The 27740-nt window shown below is 41.9% G+C and overlaps 1 protein-coding gene across 4 annotated transcripts; it reads right to left on the minus strand.

The window, feature by feature from the left end:
- Positions 1-2830: 2830 nt before the first annotated feature.
- Positions 2831-27635, minus strand: LOC308664620 (uncharacterized protein). Of its 4 annotated transcripts, XM_081322023.1 has the most exons (6): positions 26877-27045; positions 26067-26145; positions 8372-8467; positions 5741-5815; positions 4534-4653; positions 2831-3776 (listed from the first exon to the last, which is right to left on the minus strand). In XM_081322023.1, exons 2-6 carry the CDS (start codon positions 26070-26072, stop codon positions 3684-3686), a joined length of 390 nt encoding a protein of 129 aa, XP_081178149.1. In that variant the 5' UTR covers positions 26073-26145; positions 26877-27045; the 3' UTR covers positions 2831-3683. The 4 variants fall into 4 exon arrangements, 1 of the variants encoding a protein (XP_081178149.1); XR_014025700.1 differs by lacking the exons at positions 26067-26145; positions 26877-27045 and adding an exon at positions 27512-27635; XR_014025701.1 differs by lacking the exon at positions 26067-26145.
- Positions 27636-27740: the final 105 nt, after the last annotated feature.

Genomic DNA, 27740 nt, shown 5'->3' on the forward strand with positions numbered 1-27740 from the left:
TGTGGTCATGTGATCAGAATTCAGACACTTGGCAACCGGTTCATATTTATGACAGTTGCAGTATCTCCAGGTCATCTGATCCCTTTTTACAACCTTCTGAGAAGCAAAATCTATTGCTAAGCACATTGATTTGTGCTTTAAATTGTAAGCCGCCCTGAGTCTTCGGAGAAGGGCGGGATATAAATGGGATTAAAAAAAAAATCAATGCGGAAGCCAGACTCACTTGACAGCTGTGTTACTACCTTAAGAACCGCAGGGATTAATGTAACAACTGTAGCTAGAAAGGTCATAAAATGGGGTAAAACTCACTTGACAAATTCTCACTTAACAACATAAATTTTTGGCTCAATTGTGGGCGTAAGTCAGGGACCAACTCTAACAGGTCCTTTACGACAAACCGCTCTGTTAAGATTTGTTTCTTTAACTCAAGCTTGAAAGTATTAGCACCGAAACGAGGGGTATACAGCAGTCCTCTGATACAAACACTGCCCACAGGAAGACAATTAGAGACAGGTAGTAATATTGAAGAGACGGATGACTATGCAGAGAATATAGAAAAAATGTTGTATATAGTTTTTACAGCTACCAAATATGGACTGCAAAAAGTTAGGTTTGCGGTCCACACGACTTACATAAGTTTTAAGTGCTTTAATAAAGCAGATTTCCCCATAAAGTCAATTCAGCATGGGGAAAAGGTTGAAAAAGGATTTTTATTAGATATTTCATCTCATAGCTTTCTAACTGATATAATTGTTTCTGGAGATAGTAGAGTTCCATTGTATTTAGATACTTATACTGTTCATCCAACCAAAGGAGATGGATGGATGGATGGATGGATAGATAGATAGATAGATAGATAGATAGATAGATAGATAGATAGATAGATAGATAGATAGATAGATAGATAGATAGACAGACAGACAGATAGACAGATAGATAGATAGATAGATAGATAGATAGATATTGAAAGTTGTCCAAATTGGAAAATTAACATCACTTGTTAGCTTCCAGTATATAATATTTAACTATGTAAGCTTGATGATATAGCTCCAGATTCAGAAAGCCAAATCCTCTGTCATTAATTGGTAATTGCGTTTTCTGTAAAGAACCCCATAAAAATTCTGTAAACAGTTTAATTTCTGAAAATATTTTTCAGATATTTGATGTCCAGATCCCGATCCATGTCATCGCTTTCATCCATGCCACCTTCTCTTTTCAGAAAAAAACTTAGTGGGATGTTGTGCTTAAGGTGTTAGAATGGGCCTGGTGCACCCAGCTGCTAGTCTAGTCATAGAAGCTCACAGTTGACTTCATGCCAGTTACTTTCTCAATCTTATCTACCAAACAGGGTTGTTGGATGGAAACAGGAAGAGCACTATATTTGCCATCTTAAAGCATCAAGTCCATAAGCATAACATCTATTTTAAATGTTCATAGTTATAAGCATTTTATGTTTTATTGTTTTGTTCTGGAAATGTTCATCACCTTACAAGTGTTTTGCCAAACTACTTGAACTAGACAGCAAGATTTGTGTGTGTGTGTGTGTGTTTCATTTTTTTCATGTTTTTAAAATGCTGTTTTGTTTATTTCATATCAAGTTGTAATTGCATCCAGCATCTGTAAAAGAGCAAAACTGAGATTGCTGAGTCTGCAAAATTTATGAGTTAATAGGTATATTTAAAAATGTAAACACACACTAAAACACACCAAAAAGTCCTGCTTAAGCAGTTGTAACAAAGAACAAAGAATCGGAGAAAGGTTACTAGTGATTCTTTTAAAATATAAACTGAGCAATATGCTCAGCGGTTCATGAATGGCCTGAAGTCCCCAAAGTGCTTTAGGCAACAATGTGGGGAAAACATACTGAAGATAATATCGCTATGGGATCATTTCATTACTGAAGATCTCAGTGGAACAAGGATCGTGAATGAGAAGAAAATCAGAAGTTTCACTTGTCAAAGATTACCAGGCTAGATTGAAAGTATTTGACGCTTGGTCTGACTGGAAGCAAAAGAAAGGAAAACTGCCACTTCTCTGAACTCTAGAATTGGAAAGAATAGTTAGGGAGAGAATAAGAAAAGCGCACATACGTGCTAAGGCAGGGGTGTCAAACTCAATTTCATTGAGGGCCGCATCAGCATTGCGGTTGCCCTCAGGGGGGCCAGGTGGGTATGGCCAGGGTGGGCGTGGCTGGAGTGCGTATGGCCTACTGGGTGGGCGTGGCCAGCTCTACATCATTCGCATCGAGGGTGCCTATGGGGGCCTGGGCAGGAGTGGGACAGATCTGAGGGTCTCTGGAAGGAGGAGGGTCTCTGGGCCAGGGCCAAGGCAGTGGGGGCCGTTCCCTCACTGTTTCCAGGATGGCTTCATGGGCCGCATGAAACCACTTCTCAGGCTGGATCCGGCCCCTGGGCCTTGTGTTTGACATGTCTGTGCTAAGTTTTTATTAAAATTTGTGCACATTTGCATGCTTAGAGTTGACTAGAATGGAATGCTGAAGTTCAGAAAAAAAATCACACTTGTATTTTGAAACGTATTTTAACTAGAAGTGGGAAAAGAAACTTTGCATTAACATGCAGAGCAATTAGAAACTATTAAGTTATATTTGCAAAACATGAAGAGGTGAAATTGTTTTTACTGTTGTATGTTTTGAATAAAATAGGGGGAAACCCCTGGAATTCTGTTTTGCTTTTGGTCACATTTTCAGAACCTTAGACATATATTGGAACAGAAAGCTCGCTCTGATGTGCATCTGTGATAAGGCAAAACATCATTGTAAAAACCTTCAATGTTTTATTTTTTAAAATTTATTTTATTTTTAAAAACGGCACACTCTTTCCCCATGGAGGTTTACAACCCATTTCAAGGTGAAGAAGCAAAATCAAAGTTAATAAAAAGCCAATAATTAGAAATATCAGCTGTATGCATTTTAAATATTTATATAAATTTCTATATAAATGGAATACATTAAACCTATAAATATTAAATATGAACCGTATGGATTTTACAGCTCTTGATGTCAAGAAAACAGAAATTTCAAAACTGATTTTCATTTAAACCTTACAGAAATAAACTTCAGCTACATAGTAACAAAGACTTGTCAGTGGGTAATAAAACAGTATATATCTCCAACATCTCTCCACCCTTATAAATGTATTTGTAAATCATTTTACACAGATGACTTTTTTTAAAAAAAAGTATACAGTGCAATCTGGATAGTGTAGTGTATATGCAAATACACACGCACCATCACTATATACATTTCCTGTTCATAACGGACCTTCTACATTTAGTCTCTGCAGACAAGTGATTCAAAGGAAAATTCTGAGGACTATCTTAGATTAGATTTGCACAGCACTAAAATTATTAGTGCTGAATAAATTGCATTCCTATCATGACAGTTGAATGGGCAAATAATGGGTTTCTGGGTGTGTATTTTTTGTATTTTTTCCAAATATCCAAAAGTGTATATAGAGAAGATGGGCATATACTCATATGCATTTAGGTATTAAGTTTTTAAAATAGAAAAAACTATACCGGAATATATTTCTAAATAAATTAGTTTCTATGTTTCCTCTTAATCACATTATTTATGAATAACAAATATGAGAAGTCTCGGTGTTTTAGAAGTAGATTAGTTGCTATATTTTCTTTGATTGGTATCTTTCCAAATCTTTATTGTTCTAACATCTGTTATATAATCTTTGAACATAATCCTTAAGCTTGCGGCAGAATTCCTTCATAGTAGTGCGATTAACTGGCAGAGTACATTTACCCTATAGAAAAGAAAAAAACACAAGAAGTTATACTGTATGCCTCTAATTTTTTTTCCAAGTATACTTGGCTCCTAATGATTTCATAGCCACACCCTCACTGGTTTTTTAAAAAAATAATATAAAAATGGCTTGTCATTGCCTTCTTCCAGATTGTGCTAAGGCTGTACAGCAGAGGTCCTCAATCTTTTGGCACTAGGGACCGGTTATGTGGAGAGAGATTTTTCCGCAGACCGGAGGGGGCATGGTTTTGTGTGCTGCCTGCATCCCGTCCACGGACCGGGGGTTGGGGACCCCTGCATTTTGGATTCACAGTAAGCATGAATATACATGTACTACCTGCTAGCACCTTCTTTAACTAATTGCATCTTTTTCAAGGATCTTACTGCAACTGGCCAGGGTAACCGTACAATTGTGAGAAAAGACGCAACTGCTTTAAGGAGTTTCTGATCTGTCTTTTGACTTGGCAAAAGCCCTGCGTTTTTTCAGTTTCTCAATCCATTCTACAATTGTGGAGTTCTTTGAAACTTTCCCACCCAACAACTACGTAGATCCAATGCCCTTTAGTTTCCAAGCCCAGACAAGATCAATCTGCTAAGATGGTACAATTATCAGTAAACATTTCTCTTAAAATAGAAACAGATAAGGTATGACTAATATCCAATAGTAGTTAGAGAGTATAATTCTCTGTTTATCTAAGAATAGTAGTTTTCTAAACTTTCACAGATGGGAAATACAAGCTTTTAAATGGAATACTCACAGTCTGTTTCAGGAATTGTGATTCTTGAATACGTGCTAACGTGTTATTTCTGCATATATCGTGATCAAGCATCTCCAGAGATTTGTCTACTTGGCAGAACACATTTTGGACAGTGGCACACTGGTAAAAATGGAAATTAAGAAGAATATTGAATGTAAAATTCATACTATTTTTAGTTTCACAACTTCTTCTAATTCTGGCGTAGTTGTACTAAAGCATGAATAGCCTTGTTTTTCTTTCTTAGTCAGTGCTACCTCACAGTTTTTCTAGATCAGGGGTGTCAAACTGCTGGCCCGTGGGCCAGATGCATCCTGCCAAAGTTGCGCCCACCCCATTGCCAGCAATGGAAAAAAAGTTGTGTTACATCGCAACACGTCACGTGACGACGTGAGTTTGACACCCGTGTTCTATATAGTGATAAAGCAACAGCACAAATAAGTCCTCTGGGTAGAAAAAGGGACAAATCATGATGGATCCTCACAGAACTCCCTAGATTAGAAAACATGGGCCCTCTTTATTCTCTACTCCATAGACGTACATCTTGTTGAACAATAATTTGCAGCAATATCTAAACTCTTCTGATTTGGGGAGTTGAAATACTACAGAAACTGAATGTTGAAGCATTGATGCCAACATTTTTAAAATGTTCTATACTCTAAATGCTTTTTGAAAAAGACTCGAGAGTCTCTCAGACTATAAGGAGATCAAATCAGTCAATGCTAAAGGAATTCAACTCTGACTCTTCTTTGATAGGACAGATACTGAAGCTGAAGTTCAAATACTTTGGCTAACAAATGAGAAGAGGGGACTCCTTGGAAAAGACCTTGATGTTGGGAAAAGATTGAAGGCAAAAGGAGAAGGGGATGGCAGAGGATGAGATGGTTAAATAGTGTCATCGATGCAATGAACATGACTTCGTGCAAACTTTGGGAGACAGTGGAGGACAGGGGGACCTGGCATGCTATAGTCCATGGGGACATGAAGTGTTGGACATAACTTATCAACTGAACAATAACAGTGACAACAAAGCTCTAAACAGGGTCCAACAATTGTTGTAAATACTGAATGCTTTTTCAAATCTCCAATTTCAAAGCTCCAGCTTCAAGGCAAAATCAAAACAATTTTGTTTCTCAGATCAATTATATAGAGCATTGTAGACATTATATACATGCTGTCCCTGTATTTTGCTAATAGGTAATACACTCACCAGTTTTTTTTTGTCCAGGTCTACAGTGAAATCCAACTTGATCGCCCTAACTTTTTGATTTTTGCAGGTTGTATTCTATGGAGAAAGAAATTGTTACATCATTAAGAAAGAAGAAGAGAGAAGCCCAATGAAATATCTCTATCTGATCAAACAGTTTTCAGATCTTTAAAATAATTTATTTTACTTGGAATAATTACAGCAAAGATTTGAATAACTGCTTTTCATTCTTCTATATCTGTGGGATTCTTTTATTGAACATTATATATATATAATATATATATATAATGAGAGAGAGAGAGAACCTGTGGCTCAAGAAGTAAAAACACTGCCTAACGTGCAAGCAGCCCAGGTTCGAATCTCAGAAGGGTATGACTGACTGATGAGGACTAATGAGTCCGAAATGCATATCAGCCTCCCTAAATTCTTTGTTAGTAATTTAAACATATATATATATATATATATATATATATATATATATATATATATATATATATATATATATATATATATATATATATATATATATATATATATATATATATATATATATATATATATATATATATATATATATATATATATATATATATATATATATATATATATATATATATATATATATATATATATATATATATATATATATATATATATATATATATATATATATATATATATATATATATATATATAATGTTGGTTAATATATTCTAGATATAATGCCATAAAAGAATTTAGATTCAATACTTCTTGATAAGCCATAAATTTAGGTAATAATGCTATCTCTAATTATTTTTTTATAAAAGAAACTAATTTCTGAATTACATTTTAAAAACCCTTCATTCTACTATATTTAATATTTTTATGCTAGTTAAAATGCTTTCAGTAATACACAATTTTACAAGAATTACATATTAAAATTTAATCATGAATAAACACTAATTAATCAAATTTAAATATTCTTTACATTGCTAAAATTTTGATTTGGCTCATATTCAGAACAATGTGGTCTTTCCTGCACTAAGGGGGGACATTTAGTCTTGTTCTGGCCAGTAATTGTGATAATCCTTGTTCGGGTTCAGATGTGCAAGAGTCTCCAGGTGTTCATGGTAAATAGCCATAGCTTCAAATCTGTCAAAACTATTTCTGTAAAAATTATTCATATGGTAGATGAGAGGATAAGAAAAAGTCTTCTGTATTTTTTTAAAAAAAATCATAGATCAACTCTTCCCTTTTATTACTTGATTCTTTAACTATTTTTAAATTAGTATTTGACTTTCTCTTCACATTAGCATTCAACTTCTCTTCACTTGAATCTCACTGATTTCACTAATAAGAAGACTGTTTCATGCTTTTTGATTCAACTGTTTTAACAATTTGATGAAATTAGAAATCAGTTATCCATTCAGGGATTGTTGTTTGAAGCAGAAAGAAAACAAAAAATTGAATCCAAATGATAACTCTATATGTAACAGATTGTAGTGTGTTCACAATTTTTTAAAAAATATTTTAATGGAGCTATTCTTATCAATTTACATCTTTTTAAAATACTATTCATGATCATTTTCTTTATTTCTGCACAAATTAGCTATCCACAAAGCCATGTATGACTGAAAGCCTCTGGGGAGACCTCTCACGGACCAAGAGATTTTGGGGAATCTTCTGCTCCATTTGCAGAAAGATAAGATTGAGGCAGATGGTAAAGAAGAACATTTGGCTGGACCTATGGCAGTGAGAAAGACATTAGAAGGGCTATTCAAAATTAATAAGACAATTTTGAATTCTATTAAATAGAACAGGGGAAAAGCAAAATCAGTTCTGGACATCTATTTCTTCCCAATACCACAAACAAAAAGACTTCTTTTTAAAGGGGAAATCAAAAGGTACTCAGGAACAAAATCCATTTTTTAAAAAAATAATCACAATTAATTAATTATAATACCTATAATTTCTTTAGATGTTCCCTCAAATGGTTCTATTTAAAAAAACATGTTTCATTTCTCTGTGGCTAATAGGTATTGGGGAAAATTAAATATTGTTAAGAATGATAACTTTAACTGATATCATTTAAAAACCATCTTTTTCATTCTTTGCACTTCCTTTTCTTTCCTTTTACCAAGATTACTTAAGTTATAGAACAAGAAATCAATTGCTTTTTCATATATGTTAAGCAACCTTCTTGAAAAGTTGCCTCTTGGTCTGCCAGTAATACTATAATCTTCTACTACTTTGCTAGAATTAAATCTGTAGCTATAGGGTCAAGAAAACAGAGAGGAAAAACTGTTTTCATTCTACAATCTTTAAAATTAACCTTTGAATTAAAAATAGCAGCGTCCTGAAAGAGAATCAAGTTTGTAAACAATTCATTTTTTTCCTATTGACAATCATTGCAATGATTTTTAAAAGCTTTTTTTAATTTATTCAAAATTAAAAATAATATCCACTTTTGTGAATACATGTATATTATTATATGCAATATTATAGATTTTAGAGACATGAGAACTTTTCAAACAAGACAAAAACACATCTTAAATAAAGTTACACAGTTACACAACCAATTTCTACATCTGTTAAGCAAGGAATGTATTAACTGTACTTTGTAATATCAACATGGGCAAAATAAATATGTACCTTCAACATGCTACATGTTTCATTCAAAGTCCTCATCAAATATTCTGCCTCTCTTCTAATTACATTCATTGGTTCCAATGGAGTCATCAAAGTGCTCTGAATCAGGAAGCAGACAGCAAAGATCGCTTTTAAAATCATGACTGTGATTTTTGAAAGATAGATAGGATCCCTTCTGTATGTAGTGCATTCGAAAGCCAATTATTTATATAGGAAAAAAAATAATGTGACGTATGCAATGTAGTTTCATACTGTGAAAATGGAAACCACATCTCCTAATGATAAGATAAAAACGCGTAACCTGAAATTTCATAAAAATGTCCATTTAAAATAATTTCCAATGAAGAGTGTTGAGAATTCTTTGGGTCTCTTTATAAGATGGGAAAGTACAACTGTAGATGTTGCATTGATTCAGCAGCAATCACAGCATCCAAGAAACTTCACTGGAAGTTTACGTTTCTACCATGCCTGACATACAGTATAAGCATTTAGGCACCTAGGCAAGTATAAACCTAAGTATAAAGATGTTACAAATGACATTTTTTAAAAATACATAAATATGCACCGTCTCCTCAACCTCTTTCTTTTTTTCTCCTTGTTCATTCTTCCAGCGTTTTTAACCTCTTTTCTTTCTTTCCTCATCCTATCTGAAGGCAAGTTCTCTGCTGCCTCACTTGGCTAAGATTTCGTCCCAGTGCATTGGATTAACTCTAACCCTACCTCCATTGTCCTCCACCAATGAATCACTCTTAATTAACTTTCACTGTCTCTGCTGCCATCCTCAAGTTTCCTTTGATACCAATTGTGCCAATCAAGATCTGGGTCTTCTTTTCTTTTTTTTTCTTTTTGGAGGCATCAAATAGAAGCATTGAACCCTGTATTTCCAGCAACAGATTTCTCTCCGTGATTAAGTTAAAGCACTATCCAGCCATCTTTGGAACTTCAAACACAGTGCTGGCAGAAAGTCATCACACCCCATTTCTTCTTCCCATCTTGCCTCTAGTATATATATTCCAAGTCGCTGACAAATGATATGATCCTGATTGGTTGGGGTGCCTGTCATTCTAGGCAAGATGATGGGTTTTCTTCCCTAGCTTTGCTGCCTTCCCCTTTTAGCACCTCACCAACCAACAGAGAAAACATTAACCAATCAGGACAGTTTAGTAGGAATTCAGGTGACTACACTTTGCAATCCTGCGTCAGTTTCTCTAGGCTGATTTTTCTGTCCTTCCAAACCAACTGGATTTCAATATCTCCCATTTTACCTGTTGTGTATTAAGGTTTAAAGAAACACCTAAGCACTTGTATAACAGTCACTACCAGTATGCATTTGAACTGTGACCGTTTTGGCGGGAGTCAATTATGGCGGGAGATTTAGGTTCAATCTGATTGGTTGGCTGTGTATTCAGAAAGGTATATAAAGAGTGCAAGTACCCCCTAACCCCTCAGTACAGATGTGGTCACCAAATAAAGAGCTGTCTGACTGTACTCATCTGCCTGGCATCATTCCTACTCTTCAGAACCCACTACACAACATTACCATTAAACATTCACAAATTCACCTGCATCATAGCAATCCATGTGCATAAATATCCTCACTTACCTCTAGGAACACAAGCTAGACTATAAAATAGCCCCTGCCTTTTATTCACACAACTCTGTGAGGAAGGATAAGCTGAGAAAGAGTGGTAGTCCCAAGGTCACCCTGCTGGTTTTGTGCCTCAGGATTAGAATTTACAGTCTCCCGGTTTGTAATCCAGTGCTTTAACCACTACATCAACCTGGTTCTTATAATGTACCAGTGCTTCATGTTTCTTATTACACAGGTAAGTCCTTGTTCAGCAGCCACCAGCTCAGCAATGTGCTGAACCTGGTAATTTACAATGTATCCTGATAACTGCAGCTGTCACAGCATTACTATTGTCAAATCTTGATCCTGTAGGCCAGGCTACCCGTGGGACTGCCTTTCCCTAAGGATATCTACCTGTCCTACCAGGTCAGATAGGGTGACACACTCCTGGTTCCCTCATTAAATATTGTCATCTAATGGGAGCTAGGAAGGATGACAACTCCTTTTCTGTGGCAACTCCTGCCCTATGGAACATCTTGCCCCCTTGAAGTTCACTGGCCCCCACCCTTTTAGCCTTCCGTAAAGCCTTCAAGTCACAGATTTTTCTCCAAGCATTGGGAGATTAAACAATGATATGTTTTCCTGGTGCTAGGATTTTGTTTTTACTGTTTTATGTTTTAATTGAATGTGTTTTTGAGTTTTAAAAAATGATTTCATTGGGAGAGACCTGGAGTTGTCTGAAGGATGGGTGGCTATATGAATTTTTTAAATCAATCAAATGAAAATAAATCGTGATTCGGGTGGTTGGTAACCAGCTTGCAATTATAACATTGCAGTATTTTGTGGTCACCTTTTGCAATCTTCACTGCCAGCTTCTGGCAAGCAAAATCAGTGGGAACACCAGCAGATCAGAAATGGAGACAATGTGACGTTGCACTTAACGGTCATAACAAAGAGGCTTGGTGGAGCAGTGGGCTAATGCCTCCTTAAGTAACACCAGCTGCCTACAATTAGTGCAGGTTCGCATCCCACCAGGCTCAAGGTTGACTCAGCCTTCCATCCTTCCGAGGTAGATAAAATGAGGACCCAGATTGTTGGGGGCAATTAAGCTGACTTTGTAATAATGCCGCTTGGGGTGTGTGTGTGTGAAAGCCCTAGTAAGCAGGCATATACATAAAATGAAGGCTATTGCTAAGCACATTGATTTGTGCTTCTAAGATTGTAAGCCGCCCTGAGTCTTCAGAGAAGGGCGGGATATAAATGGGATTAATATATATATATATATATATATATGGGATTCGCCTAAGGACAGCAACTGGAACTGCTGGAATTACTGTCGTAAATCAGCAAAATCATGTGACATTGTGATTTACAACTGCAAACAAATAGAATTTAAACCAGAATTGTTTCTGTTAGGAATGATAGGCCCCAACTATGACAAGGAGAGCGGATACTTAATGTTACATGTACTGACAGCAGCAGCCAGAATTATCTATGCCCAATATTGGAAAAATGAAAAGTTACCGACTGAAGAAGTGTTAATCAAGAAAATATTGGATTGTGCAGAAATGGATAGATTAACTTCAGAGATTAAAGAGAAAGAGCATTCAGTTTACTTGGAATAAATTCTATCAATGGCTAGATAAGCAAGTTAGAGAGAAAGGAATGTGATATGCAATTTTGAATGTATTTGAGTAAGAAAAATACTATATATTGAAAACTTAGTATTGTTTATGATAATCTACGTATTAATACCTATCATTGTTATCAATTATTAGCTTTATTACCTTTATTTATATATATTTACCCAGACAATATGCTGTTTTGCCAAATATTGAATGTTACTGGGCGAAACCCCAGCCCTCACCCCCAACCCTTCCTGTACCCTAACCCAAATTCCCATCCACTTACCCCTCTCCTTAACCCTATAAAAACTAATAATATTTTTTTTTAAAAGTGACGGAGTTTCTGGTCCCAATTACCGTTGTTAAAAGACGATTACTTGTATTGTGGGCATTTTAAATATTTAAATTACAAATCATTTAGAGGGACTATTTGTTGAGAAATCATGGCATAGAATAATTTATAATTTTATGCATATGTTTCAGTCAATACAATTTGAGGAAAAATAATCTACATTAACCTTCAGCTCTTAAAAAGAAAGGACAGAATTATTTGCATGAACGACGTGGAATCATATTTTAAATGCTTGCAGAGATTAGCAAAATCAAAGTGGTCAAGGATAAAATATAGCAGTTAAAAAATTCTAGTGGGGGAAGTAGCGTGTCGTAATTTTCTTATAATGTGAATATAGGTTTTGATATTATCAAAGAAGAGGATTAGGGGGAAAATATGTTGCTTCAGGCAAAGCAAGATAAAAGATTTTATCACTAATAGAATGCTGACAAAAAAAAATCACACAAAAATTTGCTACGACCTATGTCAGGAAATGGTTACAGTGATGTGAATGGAAGAAGTTGTCAAAGCTCTTAGGGTGGTATTCTGAGAATCTGCCCTATAGATTCTGCAACTATGCTTAAATGAACAGTGGAAGGATTTAGGTTTTGTCACTGGGTTGACATGCTTCTCACATCAATGTGATTCCCAAGACATGTTCCTTCAAGCACTAATACCCAGCAAATCCTGCTTACCTTTAGAAAACTAGTATCCTTCAATATCCTTAGAGCAGGAATGGGCAAACTGAAGTATCTGGAGCACAAATTTTGCTCAGATTCTTGTTTTGTGGCTCCCGGATCCCACAAGCAACTTTAAAAGGTTGCAAAGTATTGGCTGCCTTGTTTCCTGCCAGTTTCAAGTGGGCAGCATGCCAAAACAATAACATCTGAAATAGGGCTTAGCTGGTGAATAAGAGAAACACGGGGAAAAAAGAGGAAAAACAACTGCCCTTCATTGTCCCGCTTCTGTGTGGCCCTCTTAGCATGCATGCCTTCAGACCCTGAGTCATAAGAAAAGTATGCCAGAATAAATTGGGCTGCCATGATAGCTGACCTTTCCTCCCCACCCCACCCCACTTCATGAAGAAATCCAGCAAGTGGTGCTGTTTTAATGTGCAACAAATTAAGAAGCAGGAGTAGTGGAATCCCCTGTCTACAGTATGTGTCCTCTCCCAGCAACCATCACTAGCCAGCAACAAGAACATCCCTCTGTAGCTCTTCTTAATGGGCAGGAGGGGGAGGGGGCAATCACCAGGTGCTGTTCTCCATGACCATTTTGGCTTGGGCTGCAGAAAGGACTAGACATCTGACCTTGCAGGCTACTTACAGACATGAATGAGAGAATCTGCATTAAAAAAAGATTGTCCCACTGACAGGAAAGAAGGACAGAGTCACCGTAATTTGATAGTTATCAGCATTGACAGGGTTATTTATGGGTAACCAAACGCAGAGTTGAAATTCTCTATGTTGAACAGAACATCTCTACTCTATGGTTTGCTACCAGTGAGTGGCTTTGTGGGCAGTGAGTGATCATGAAGGGCAATTATGAAGAGGGAACAAAGAAAATGATATCATGTTAGGAAAATCCCCCCCTCCCTCGCATAATAGTACAGTAAAAGTCTTTTTACTGTACTTTTTCTGTACTTTCTGTACTGTACTTTTTTTACTGAGTCTTTTTCTGAGCAATGCCAGATCCCTCGTCCGTAAAATTGACGAATTACAGCTGCAGTTAGCAGAAAGCAGGCTTCTCCATGAATGTTGTGTGATAGTCGTCACCGGAGACCTGGCTACATTCAGAGATACCGAATGAAGCTGTGGAGTTGATAAGCCGAGTTTTTCACCGCTCTGACAGAGATAAACGTTGGGAAGGGTAAAGGAGGAGGACTGTGTGTGTATATACACTGTGAATGGTGTGTTAACAGCAGATTGGTATACACGTATTGCTCCCCAGATGTGGAACTGATGACTGTTATATGTAGGCCTTTCTATCTGCCTAGAGAAATTACTGTGGTAATTTTTATAGCTGTTTATGTTCCACCTGATGCCAATGTCAACATGGCACTTTCTAAGCTGTATGACGTCATCACCAGGCAGCAGCAAACTCACCCAGAGGGCGCTCTTGTCGTGGCTGGGGACTTCAATCAAGCTTGTCTGAAGACAGTTCTCCCTAAGTTTGTACAGTATGTGCAAGTTTCCACCAGAGGGAAGAACACTTTGGACCATGTGCATTCCAATCTGAAACAGGCATACAGAGCTTTCCCTCTTCCCCACCTGGGTACATCTGACCATCTTTCACTCCTGTTGTGCCCAAAGTATGTTCCTCTCAGGAAAAGGACTCAGTCAGTCACAAAAAGGGTCAGAACCTGGCCAGTGGGTGCTCTCAGTCAGTTGCAGGACTGCTTTGAAACCACTGACTGGAGTGTATTTGAAGAACAAGACCTAAATTCATATACAGATGCCGTACTCTCTTATATTAGAACATGCACAGTGTAACAATGGATAAGTGCATTAGAGTTTACGGGAACTGTAAACCCTGGATGACTGCAGAGATACGAACACTCCTGAGAGCCCGGGATTCTGCCTTTAAGGCAGGGGACAGGGTTGCATACAGAGAGGCCAGGGCAAATCTCAGAAGAGGCATTAGGATGGCAAAACAACAATACTGTTCTGAACCAGCCTGCTACCGGCCTTGCAATAAGGCAAACCCCTGTTCAAACAGTAGAGACTGGAGAGCGTCAGAGGCTGAAAAGCGTCTGCCAAGATTTATTACTCAAACAACAGAACAAGAAACAAAAACACTGGAACTTGAATCCTCAAACGGAAGGGTTGCTTTCAGCAACCAGCCCTTCCCCAAACACTCCTTTTATTTAGAGTTCAGGGCGTGGCCTCCCTGTGCCTCCTCCCGAGGAGTCCCACAGCCTTTCTCTGTTTGTTCCTGCTCGACTGCCTCCTGCGTCGGGCGTCCTTGAACAGGGCCAGCTGTGGGTCATCATCCTCCGCACTATCGGGCTCACGCAGCTGAGAAGAGGGCCCCGGCTGGGGGCTCTGCGAAGCCTCCAAGCCATCATCATCCAGTTCGTCTTCCACACCCTCCTCCTCCCCCTCATCTGAGTCATCCGAGACATCTGAGCCGGCTGCCGGACCCACAGGCTGGCCCTGAGTCACAACACTATCCCGCACCGCAGGGCCCTTCCCCCGGGGCTGCCGATCCGGATGCGGTCGGGATGGGAATTGTTCGTGAAAAGCAGTCACCAACGCAGGGGCATGAACGGCGGTCGCGTCTTCCCATGTGAAGTCCTCCGGCCCGTACCCTTTCCACTCGATCAGGTACTGGAAGCGACCTTTCAACCAACGGGAATCCCTGATGCTGGCGACCTCGTACTCGGGGGTGCTGCCTCCATCACGAGGTCCTGATGGGGGAGGTTCCGCTTGGCGAAGTGGACAAGCCGGTTGTTCGGGGACCAACAAGGACTGATGGAAGACGGGGTGCACGCGCAGGGAACGTGGCAGAGTTAAACGATAGGCGACCGGATTGATGACAGCCTCGACTGGGAACGGTCCTAGGTAACGGTGGTCCAGCTTCCTCGCCGGCCGTGTGGATGGTAGGTTCCTGGTGGACAGCCAGACCCGATCCCCCACCGATAGTGGAGGCGTATCCCGTCTCGACCGATCGGCGAACCTCTTGTAGTCGGCCTTGGCCTTCTCCAGCTGCCGTCGCACCAACCGATGGATCGCCTGTAACTCCGCCATGAAGTCGTTCGCTGCCGGCTCCGGTGAGTCCACGGGAGAAAGGGGGAAAAACCGGGGGTGATAACCCACATTGGCCAAGAACGGTGTCATCTGCGTGGAGGTGTGCTGCGAGTTGTTAAAGGCAAACTCGGCTATGGCCAAATAGTCCACCCAATTGTCCTGCTGCAGGTTGACGTAGCAGCGCAGATACTGCTCTAAAATACCGATGACCTTCTCGGTACCCCCGTCAGTTTGAGGATGATGCGCGGACGAGAGGCAAACCTTAATGTCCAACGCTCGCATCAACTCCTGCCAGAAACGGGCTGTAAACTGGGCCCCCCTATCGGAGACGACTCTATCGGGAAGGCCGTGCAGCCGAAACACCTGTTGGATGAACATGCGACTAGTGGCGCGAGCTGACGGTAAGCCGCGACAGGAGATGAAGTGCGCCATCTTGGTCAGCATGTCCACCACCACAAACACTGTCGTGAAGCCGGAGGATGGGGGTAGATCCGTCAGAAAGTCCATGGACACAGCCCCCCAGGGTCTCTTGGGTGTTGGCAAAGGCTGCAGTAAACCAGGCGGGGCCCCTGTCGCTGACTTGGCCTGCCTGCATGGGATGCAGGAGGTGACATAAGACTGGACGTCGTGTCGGACTCGGGGCCACCAGAAGGTACGGGAGACCAGGTTCAGAGTCTTGAACAGGCCAAAATGCCCCGCAGCCGGGTTATCATGACACTGGCTGAGGATGAGTCCCCTGAGTGGCCCTCCCGGAACATAGAGCCGGTCACGATAATACAAAAGTCCATCCGTGACCGACCAAGGCGAATCTGGCCCCACCTCTTCCTTCCGCTGAGCCACCCACGCCTCCTGCTGCTGCGCCTCCCGGATCCGAGCCCGTATATCAACCGGCTCCCGCACCGCAGCAAAAGACTCGACGGGGATCACTGTCCTGGGCAGAAGCTTGTCTTCCACTCGGGTATATTCGGGCTTCCTGGACAGAGCATCCGCTCTCTGATTGTGCCCGCTTGGTATGTACCGCACCCGGAAGTCAAACCTCGCAAAGAAAAGGGACCACCGGATCTGGCGTTGGTTCAAATTCCGAGCGGTCTGCAGGCTTTACAGATTCTTGTGGTCCATCCGGACCTCGATTTGATGCCGCGCCCCCTCCAGATGATGCCTCCAAGCCTCGAACGCCGCCTTGATGGCCAGCAGCTCCTTCTCCCAGATGGTATAGTTGCGCTCCGAGGGGTTCAATTTCCGAGAGTGATACGCGCAAGGGAAAAGGGTACCGCTGGGCGTCGTTGCCTGGAGTAACACGGCCCCAATGGCGATGTCGGAGGCGTCCGCCTCCATGACAAACGGCCGTTGCGGGTCAGGATGCTTCAAGATGGGCTCCTTCATGAAGGCGTCCTTCAAAGCCTGGAACGCCTGTTGTTCTGGTGCGTTCCACTGGAACCGAGTCTTCTTCTGCAGGAGCCGGGTGAGGGGGGCTGTCAAGGCAGCAAAGCCAGGGATGAATGTTCGATAGTAGTTGGCAAATCCAAGAAGTCGCTGAACATCCTTCACGCGACGCGGGGGTTGCCAACTCTGCAACGACTCAACTTTACTCGGCTCCATGGCGATGCCCTCAGGGGAAATGCGGTGACCCAGGAAATCGATGGTCACCTGGTAGAACTGGCACTTCTCCAACTTGGCAAACAGCCGATGTTCCCGGAGGCGCTGCAGGACCTGACGGAGATGCTGATGATGCACTTCACGCGACGGGGAGTAAATCAGGATGTCGTCCAAGTAGATTACGACAAACTGGTCCAACAGATCCCGAAAGATGTCGTTCATAAAATGCTGAAACACAGCGGGGGCGTTGGTCAGGCCAAACGGCATCACCATGTACTCGAAATGTCCATAGCGAGTACCAAACGCCGTCTTCCACTCATCACCCGGCCGAACCCTGACGAGGTTGTAAGCTCCACGCAGGTCCAGTTTCGTGAAGATCTTAGCCTCCCGGAGTCGGTCCAAGAGCTCGGGGATGAGGGGCAGCGGGTAACGGTTGCGCACCGTGATGGCGTTGAGTTTCCGGTAGTCACAGCAAAGCCGTAACTCGCCCGACTTCTTTTTGACGAAGAGCACGGGCGCAGACACTGGCGAGGACGAGGGCCGGATGAAACCGCGAGCCAAATTCTTTGTCAGGAAGTCCCGCAATGCAGCCAACTCGGGCTCCGACATGGAGTACAAACGCCCCACTGGGAGAGGCGCATCAGGGACTAGATCAATGGAGCAGTCGTAGGGCCTGTGCGGGGGTAATTGGTCCGCCTCTGACTCGCTGAACACATCAGCAAAGTCGGACAGTTCGGGAGGCAAGGAAACCCCTGAGGAACCCTCCACCTGGCCGGCACAGATATGGCGGGTGTGGTCCACGCACTGCAAACTTGGGAAGGTGACCAAGTTCTGAGACCAATAGATCTGTGGATCATGCGCCCGGAGCCACGCCAGTCCCAAGACCACGGGGAAGTGCAGATCCGAAGTGATGTAGAACTGGATGGCCTCCACATGGGAACTGATGGCCATACACACTGGTTGCGTGGCGGCCGTAATAGGCCCGGACAGGAGCACTCGACCATCGATAGTCTCCACTAGCATGGGCGGATCCACCGGACACTGGGGAACAGCCCATTTGGCCACAAAGGCCGAGTCCATAAAGTTAGTGGTAGCCCCAGAGTCAATTAAGGCATGGACCGGAATCCCCTCTGGCCTGCCAGGAAGGATCAGACGTGCCTCCAAAATCAAATGCCGTGGAGGTTCACAGGCACCATCGGAACGGCGTCGCTCGGCGTGGTCGTTGTGGGTCGCCCGATCTATCACACCGTCTAGATCGGGCTCGGGCCGTTTCCCGACAGCAAAGTAGGAGACTTTCTCGGGGCAGGCTTGGTCACTGATGCCCGCTGACGCTTCTTTGGGCAAGAAGCAGCCAAATGTCCAGGGTCCCCACAGTAAAAACACAACCCCCCCGATCGTCGTCTGTCCATTTCCGTCACCGATAGACGGGACCTGGCGGCACCCAGCTCCATTGGCTCCTCCCTCTGGACTGGGGGCTCACGCACAACAGGGGCGGCAGGGGTCTGTGGGGTGGCACGGCGACTCTTTCGCTGCTGCAGCCGGGCATCGATCCGCAGACAAAGATGGATCAGCCCATTCAGGTCTGAGGGAATGTCCACGCGGGCCAGCTCATCCAACATCTCCTCCGACAATCCATCCTGGAAGGCATCCACGAGCGCAGCCTCATTCCAGGCGAAATCCTGGCTAAGCAGCCGGAAATCGCTGATATAGGCCTGTAGGGGGCGCTGACCCTGCCTCAGAGCTTTCAGGCGTCGGGTGGCAGTTTGCGCCTTAATTGGGTCCTCGTACATTAGGCGCATATGGTCACAAAACCCCCCAAATTTATCTAACAAAGGGCTAGGTTGTGCCAGCAGAGGCGTGCCCCAACGAGCTGCATCCCCCGAAAGAAGGCTTAACACGAATCCCACCTTATCCCGGTCAGTGGGAAAATCAGCTGCTCTCACGCTGATAAAAAGCTGGCATTGTCCCAAGAAGGCAGGAAACAGTTCTGGATTGCCAGCAAATTTATCCGGCATTGCTATCTGACATTTCCTCCTGGGTGGGGGTGCAGCATGTACCTGAGCTTGCAGTTGAGCCACCTGAGCTGCCAGCAAAGTGAGTTGCTGGGTGAGCTGAGCATTCTCGGCACGTAGCTGCTCCATCGTAGTAGTAAGGGGTGGGAGGCTGAAAGCAAACTGTTCTGAACCAGCCTGCTACCGGCCTTGCAATAAGGCAAACCCCTGTTCAAACAGTAGAGACTGGAGAGCGTCAGAGGCTGAAAAGCGTCTGCCAAGATTTATTACTCAAACAACAGAACAAGAAACAAAAACACTGGAACTTGAATCCTCAAACGGAAGGGTTGCTTTCAGCAACCAGCCCTTCCCCAAACACTCCTTTTATTTAGAGTTCAGGGCGTGGCCTCCCTGTGCCTCCTCCCGAGGAGTCCCACAGCCTTTCTCTGTTTGTTCCTGCTCGACTGCCTCCTGCGTCGGGCGTCCTTGAACAGGGCCAGCTGTGGGTCATCATCCTCCGCACTATCGGGCTCACGCAGCTGAGAAGAGGGCCCCGGCTGGGGGCTCTGCGAAGCCTCCAAGCCATCATCAGCCAGTTCGTCTTCCACACCCTCCTCCTCCCCCTCATCTGAGTCATCCGAGACATCTGAGCCGGCTGCCGGACCCACAGGCTGGCCCTGAGTCACAACAAATACAAACAAAAGGTGGAGAACCACTTAGCGAATAACAATCCGAGGCAAGTATGGCAGGGACTGCAGCACTTAACCAACTATAAGGGCAGCACGAGGAGCATGGCAAACACTGATGCCTCGTTGGCTGAAGAGCTGAACTTCGCTCGCTACGAGGTTAAAAGACCAGACCCCGTAGCCTTTGCTGGCTGGCCTTCTGACTCTCAGCCACTCACCCTGTGTGAACACCAAGTGAGAGCTGTATTGAAGGCTGTGAATCCCAGCAAAGCCGCAGGCCCAGATGGGGTGCTGGGGATAGTGGTCAGGAATTATGCCGATCAATTAGCAGGGGTCCTGACAAGGATTTTTAATATCTCCTTGCAAACGGCATGTGTACCATCGTGCTTGAAAGCAGCTACCATTGTCCCAGTCCCCAAGAAAACTGCAGTTGAGTGCCTGAATGACTACAGACCTATTGCATTAACGTCTGTAGTCATGAAATGCTTCGAAAGATTGGTTCTCCAACATCTTAGGACATGCCTCCCACTGGACTTTGATAAACATCAATTTGCCTACAGGGGAAATAGGTCGACAGACGATGCCATAGCTACTGCTTTACACTCTGTAGCAAGTCATCTCGAGAGACCTGGAAGTTAAGTCAGGATGCTTTTTGTTGACTACAGCTCGGCTTTCAACACCATTTTGCCGAGCATTCTCATCGAGAAGCTGACTGACTTGAAATTCTCCCCCGCCATCTGCGATTGGATTCAAGACTTTCTTAGGGATCGGTTACAAACAGTGAGGGTCAGGTCTGCTTTGTCCACCCCCCTGAAGCTTTGCACCGGCACGCCACAGGGCTGTGTGCTTAGCTCCTACCTGTACTCTTTATACACTTATGATTGTGTATCATCTGACCCATCCACTGCGATAATCAAGTTTGCAGATGATACAACTGTGGTGGGTCTTATTACAGGTGGGGATGAGACAGCATATAGGGCGGAGGTACAAAAACTATCCATATGGTGTAGTAACAACAACTTGCACCTAAACATTGGCAAGATGAAAGAGATGGTGTTAGTCTTCCGGAGAAAAAAGGAGGAACCTGCCCCACTTTACATTGGGGAGGACTGTGTAGAGAGAGTTTCCTCCTTTAAATTTCTGGGAGTCTACCTCTGTGAAGATCTGACCTGGAAAGTTAACACAACCCAGGTGGCTAGAAAGGCCCAACAGAGGCTTCACTTTCTTAGGGTCTTGCAGAAGAACAGGGTAGAACAACGGCTAATGACCCTCTTTTACCGGTCTACTATAGAGAGCGTCCTCTCGTATGGTATTGTGGTTTGGTATGCTGGTCTGACAGCCGCGGACAGGAAAGTATTACAGAGGGTAGTGAGCACAGCACAAGACATTGTGGGCTGTTCCCTGACACCACTGGATGACATTGCCAGGGCTCGTTGCCTTGGAAGAGTGAGGAAGATTCTCAGGGATGACTCACACCCTGGACGGTATCTCTTTACTCTCCTACCATCCGGTAGGAGATATAGGAATATAGACAGCCATACCAACAGGCTGAAAAATAGCTTTTATCCGTGGGCTGTTAGGCTTTTAAATGGGACATAATCTCTGTGAACTTATGCAGAATTGACTTGGGAGACTGGTGTGTGGTGTAGTTGGTTCACATGGTGTGGTAGGATGGAGGGTTTGTTGTCACTGTGTGTTGGGGGGGGAGAGAGCATGGGGGGAGGCTCAGCTAATCTCAATGTACACGTGCTGTACTTTGACAATAAAGGTTTATGTTATACATGTGGAACAAAACCAGCAATATACAGCTGGCAGAATCTGGCTGTTTTTTTTCTGGTTTAAATCTGTGTTCATTACAGCAGAGGTCCCCAACCTGTGGGCCGTGGCCTACTGGTCACTGGGCCACGTGAGTGGCTGGCCGGTATGCACGTGTGCATGTTTGCGCACAGCCCCACTCACATAAGTGTTGCCATGAGTGTTGAGGGTGTTTGTGGCCCCACTCATGCAAGTGCCACCACAAACATTGTGGGCATTCGTGGCCCCGCTTGTGCAAGTGTCACTGTGAGTATTGCAGGTGTTTGTGGCACCATGGATGAGCAGCAGGCCCCATTCATGCGAGTTCACCCCCACACACACACACACAAAACCATCCCTTTTTCCCCTCCTCCCTATGCTCCTGGCCGCCAACCCTGAAAGATTGGAGAACTCTGCACTACAGCATAGGTCTAGCACTCTCTGAAGAGATGTAGCATTCTTTCAAAACTATCGTTATTGTGAAAGAGTGCTAAATCCAGTTAAAGGTAAAGGTTTCCCCTGTCTAATCGTGTCTAAGTCTAGAGGGTGGTGCTCATCCCCATTTCTTAGCTGAAGACACTTCTGTGGTCATGTGACCAGCATAGCTAAACAGCGAGGTGCACAGAACACTGTTACATTCCCACCTATTTATCTACTCGCATCTGCATGCTTTCAAACTGCTAAGTGGGCAGAAGCTGAGGCAAGTAACAGGAGCTCATCCTGTCACGTGGCACTCGGGTCTCAAACCCAGGCTGTCAGCTGACAAGCTCAGCGTCTTTGACCACTGAACCATTGTGCCCACATCTATCATTATTGCGAAAGAGTGCTAAATTCAGATGTAGAAAGAAATACAGGTAGTCTTCGTTTAACGACCAGCAACCATTCAGACTTATGACAGTGTTGATTGGTCCACAAATGTACATCAGTCACAGCATCCTGCGCTCATGAGATCACCATTTGGAGTCTTCTTTGCCAACTTCCTAAAAGCAAAGTCAAAGGCGAAGCCGGCAGGAGGTTGCAAATGGCAACTATGTGACATCCGTGCTTACTGACCTACAGAGATTCATTTAATGACAGCATCCTAAAATGCAAGAATTTCCATGACTAAGTAGCATGATCACGTGACATCACACTTTAAAAGCACAGTGCTTAACGACAAAAATTCTTGTCCTGATTAGCATTGTCAATTGAGGGCTACCTCTACAGAGATATAAAGATATAGAGACAGATCTGTTATGTATTCAGTTCTTGCAGGCATTAAGTGAGATGAGGTGTTCAACAGCAACAGGCTTTATTCAGAGTGAGAACATAACAGAAGCAAACTAATAGCTCCTGCACAGCTATTTATATGGTTGGCCTCTAGGCGGCGACCAATAGATTTAAAGCAGCAATTTCCCACCCAAAACCTATTTAACTGGCTGGAGACAGCCAATCTAGTTCAGCCCCACAACTGTTACAAAACATGCAAGTAGGTCAGCCATTAACAAAACAGTTTAAACACAAAGCAAGTAATTACAACATATAAGGCCAGTACATTACAAGATCTGTAAAGCCTAATGTAAAGCTTGACTGATGCTTTCTGAAATGCCTCTCAGTCGTTTTGCAGGCCAATGCTTGAAAAGGCAAGTGTCTGGTCTTTTTTTGCCACCCTGACCACAGCAGCCACAGAGGTAGTGGTAGGATTCAAATATGTGAACAACCGGTTCTCTGTGTGGATGCCGCTTCCAGAAGTCCATTCTGGGCCTGGGCAACTAAAAATTAGCTACCGCTTCTGCTGAAGTGGTACAAACTGGCTGAATTCCAGCACAGCACAGAGGGCATGATGTCCACCAACCAGAGGGTGAGAGCATGTCTGAGGAGATTATAATGGCCAGTGGGAACTAAGCAGAGCCTAGCCGTTGACTGCATCCTCAACCAGGTTGAGGAAAGTCATAGAATGAGTCTGTTGCCACATTGTTGGGAAAGGAAGAAAAGTGCTGCTTTAAAACTGGACCAGTTAAATATAGTTCTAAACTGCCTCAGAGATGGCCCGGGGATGAAATTAAGGCAATGCCCTCAGGGCATGTCCTTTCGAAACAGTATGCAAGGCATCTTAATATTGTGACTGGAGGGATGTGAAGTTGAGCCTTCTAAAAAAGTTCTAAAAATAACCAAGCTCCACTATTAAACTATTTCCCAGGCATATTCTTTCTGATCTGAAGAACTGCTTTTTTTCTTTAAAAAAATGTTATGTTGAAAAAAATCTTCACCTAGAGTGGGTTGGTTAGTTTGTAGTTTCTATTCTCTTTAAAGATGACAAGAAAGAAATTGTTTTCTTTTTCTTTTTTTCAAAGGGAAGAAAATTTGGATAAAACTAGAAGAGAGTTGTGGTGCTTTTATTACTTATGAAGTGGCTGAGCCGTCCTCTCTTTACAAATGACTGTCCTATTTTTCATGATGCACACTCCTCCCACATAGACTGCAATCTGCCTGATTTGCAGACAGATTATGTGGTTTATGATGAAGTTACTTCTTCCATGTGGGTGACTAGGAAAGCTGCCCATCAATGACAGATACATCAGTAACAAGAAAGGAAAACAAACAAAAAAACCCTGACCTTTTTGCCACACAACTAAACTTAAAATCCTTGCCCAAATAAATTCTAAAGAACTCTGAGAAAGAGGGGTAAAAGCAAAAGCCATAGGTCTTTTCACTAGACTTGACGTACCCAATTCCTACAACCCAATTCCTGTTCTTTATATGTTTTAGCCTCCAGACCTTTAATCATCTTTGTTGCTCTTCTCTGCACTCTTTCTAGAGTCTCAACATCTTTTTTTTTTATATTGCGGTGATCAAACCTGGATGCAGTATTCCAAGCGTGATCATACTTTGGCATTATAAAGTGGTGTTAACACTTCACTTGATCTTGTTTCTATCCCTCTGTTAATGCAGCCTAGGATTGCGTTGGCTTTTTTGGTGGATGCTGCACACTGCTGGCTCACCCACTGCACACATGGAATCTTCCCCTCTTCCCCCGCCCATCACCACTGCTGGTCCACAAAGTGGAAAGGTTGGGGTCCACTGCACTAGGACTCCAAGATCCCTCTCACAGTTACTGCTATTGAACCACGTTTCACCTAATCTGTACCTGTATATTTGGTTTTTCTTGCCTAAGTGTAAAACCATACTTTTCTCTCCATTATTTTTTTTTTTGAGATGATAACTTTCAGGAAAGCAAACATGCATTCTTAGTGGGGTCTTAAAGACACATCCTCTTAGCGAGGGCTTTGAAAGGTAAGGTAAGGTAAGAACTGCTGCCTGTAATTTGTTGGTGCAAGGAAAGGGAAGAGGGAAAAGGGGAAAGAAGTGTAAGGGAAAAGGAAAAAAAGAAAGAAAAGCATTGATTTCCAAACAGTAGAACAAAATAATGACAATACATCCCCAACCTTTTAGTTTTATATGCTTAACGTGTACAAGCCATTTCTATAACTACACTTATCTAATCAACGAATCCTAAAGTCAAAGTTTTATTTTTTTCCCACCTCAAGCCAAAATCCAAAAGCAATTTCCAAATGGAAACAAAGTTGGATGTGTTGTTTTCCTTGATTGGAGCAGTTAATTTAGCCATCTAGGCTAGTTCCACCATTTTTCCACCCATTTATCCATTGTGGGAATTAGAATATCTTTCCACTTTTGTGCATAAAGCATTCTTGCTGCTATCAACATATATAACAGCATGGTCCCAGATTTTATTTTCAAGTTCTTTGTCCATTAAAAATCTAGACCACATAACCATTTCATGTGAGTCTGCAAGACTTCACTTTCTTACATCTCCAGCATAAAAAGATCTGATGTCCTTTCAAAAACATTATTTAATACAATGAATCCAATATACCCTAAATACATTTTTTAATGAATTAACCTTAATCTCAACTCTGTAAATACCATTTTACAGGCTTTAATGGAATTGGAGATTCCAGTTCTTTAGTCCATGTTTGAAATACGTATCTCAGGAATGTCCACTTTAAAAATATATTAAGCTTTTGATAGAGATAAATTATAGGTTTTATTTCTGTAATGGATTCCATCAGACAAGTAAGCAACTCAGATGCTTTCAACTCAGAGGCAGCCAAAGCATCTGATCTATGTTGATCCATTAGAATGGACTTAACCTGAAGATACCTCCACTCTTCTGAACTGGGAAGACTAATTTAATTTCAATTTGAGAAAAAAATCTTAAAATAGTCATTACGTAGAAGCTGATTTAAAGTTATCTGCCCAGGTTTCCCAATCAAATGATTTACCAGTCATTTTCAAACTAGAATTTATCCAAAGAGTTAAATATTTATGAGCCTCATTATCAAAGTCAATTTATACCTCCATATGGCTCCAAAATTTCTCACCACTTGTACTTCTGGAATTAAAACATTTTTCTGTTTGATGTTGTTCCAAGCATCTGTCATGATTGTAAAGGAAATGAATAATAACTTTCCATCTTAGTCCATAAGATATAGTATTGCATTATGTTTTCATTCTACCATCAGAGGGCTAATTAAATTTTGCTTCAAGGATATGTATATAGATCAGATAAACTAAAAACATCTTCCTTAAACAGTAATTTCAATTTAGCCAAGGAAAACTTTAGTGATCCATTTTCCAAAATAAATATTCTAAATAATTTATTAACCCAATGTTTATTCAGTGTTAATATACTAATAGCTCTAGGGACATAAATCAAATGAGGGATAATGTTCATTTTCATAACATTAACTTTGACCCACAGGCCTAAGAGAATTTCAAGCCATCTATTAACATCCACTTCAACCCATTCTAAAAGTTACAAAATATTTATTTATCCATACGTATATGTTCCATATATACATCTCCAAATATTTAATATAATCAGTAGAAATTACAAATCCCATCTCCTACGTAAGTATATTGACACCCAGGAGAAGCACAGAAGATTTATCTCAATTAATCTTATATACAGAATACTTTCCAAATTACTTCACAACCTTTTTAAAATTGAGCAAAAAATAGAATATTGATCCAAAACTGCCAAAATATCATCCCCATGCAGAAATAGTTTATAGCCATATACTTCCAAGATAATACTCTTAATATCTAAAGATTGCCTTACCATGGTGACCAAAAATTAAAGAAATAGCAATGGATAAAGTGTACCTGTCATGTACCACACTGTGCAAGAAAAGAATCTGAGATCATTCGATTTGTTATAACCCTGGCCCAAATGATCCACTGGATAAGATCTCTTGGAACTCCCTATCTTGTAGGATCCAAGAGGAGCTCCCTGCTCGAAAGTTTGGAAGAGTAAACCTTTCGTCTTGATGTCCAACTCAGATTGGATCCTGCAACATTATCCTGGGACACGTGTATTTATCCTCATTCGCAGTGCCATATCCAATCCCCACTTGCTTTAATAATGCAATCTAAACTAAATCAAAGGCTTTTCTTGCATCTAAAGTCATTATTATTGAAGAATCCATTCCATCCTGGGCTATTTCTATTGTATCAATTAGCAATTATCTTATGCCTGAGATTCTTGATAAACCCAGATTGGGAGAAATGTGTTATACCTAGTAAGATCTTTTGCAAACATCTAGCCAGTTTGGCAGTTAAAATCTTAGTATCCACATTAATTAATGAACTAGATCTATAACAGCACAACATTTAGAATCCTTATCTGTTTTTGAAATCCATCTGATACATTTCTCATAGAATGATGATGGCAATTGACCATCCTTAAAAGATTCTTGGTACATTTCCAAAAGCATAGGAGCCAAGAAATCTACAAATACCTTATATCCTTCTACTAAATTGCCATCTGGGTCAGGAGCTTTTCAATTCTGCAATAATCAAATTGTTGTGTACTGGGATCTTTGAGGCATTGACGAGGCAAAGGTGAAAGTAACAGAATGTTTATTAGGTTAACACAGAAGCAGCACTAACAGCTGCTTAACTTCTATTTATACGGACTGCCAATAGGCGGCGACCAATGGGATTAAAGCAGTTATTCCTACCCAAAAC

This window comes from Vipera berus (genome assembly GCF_964194415.1).
Source record: "Vipera berus genome assembly, chromosome: 2".
NCBI classification, from domain to species: domain Eukaryota; kingdom Metazoa; phylum Chordata; class Lepidosauria; order Squamata; family Viperidae; genus Vipera; species Vipera berus.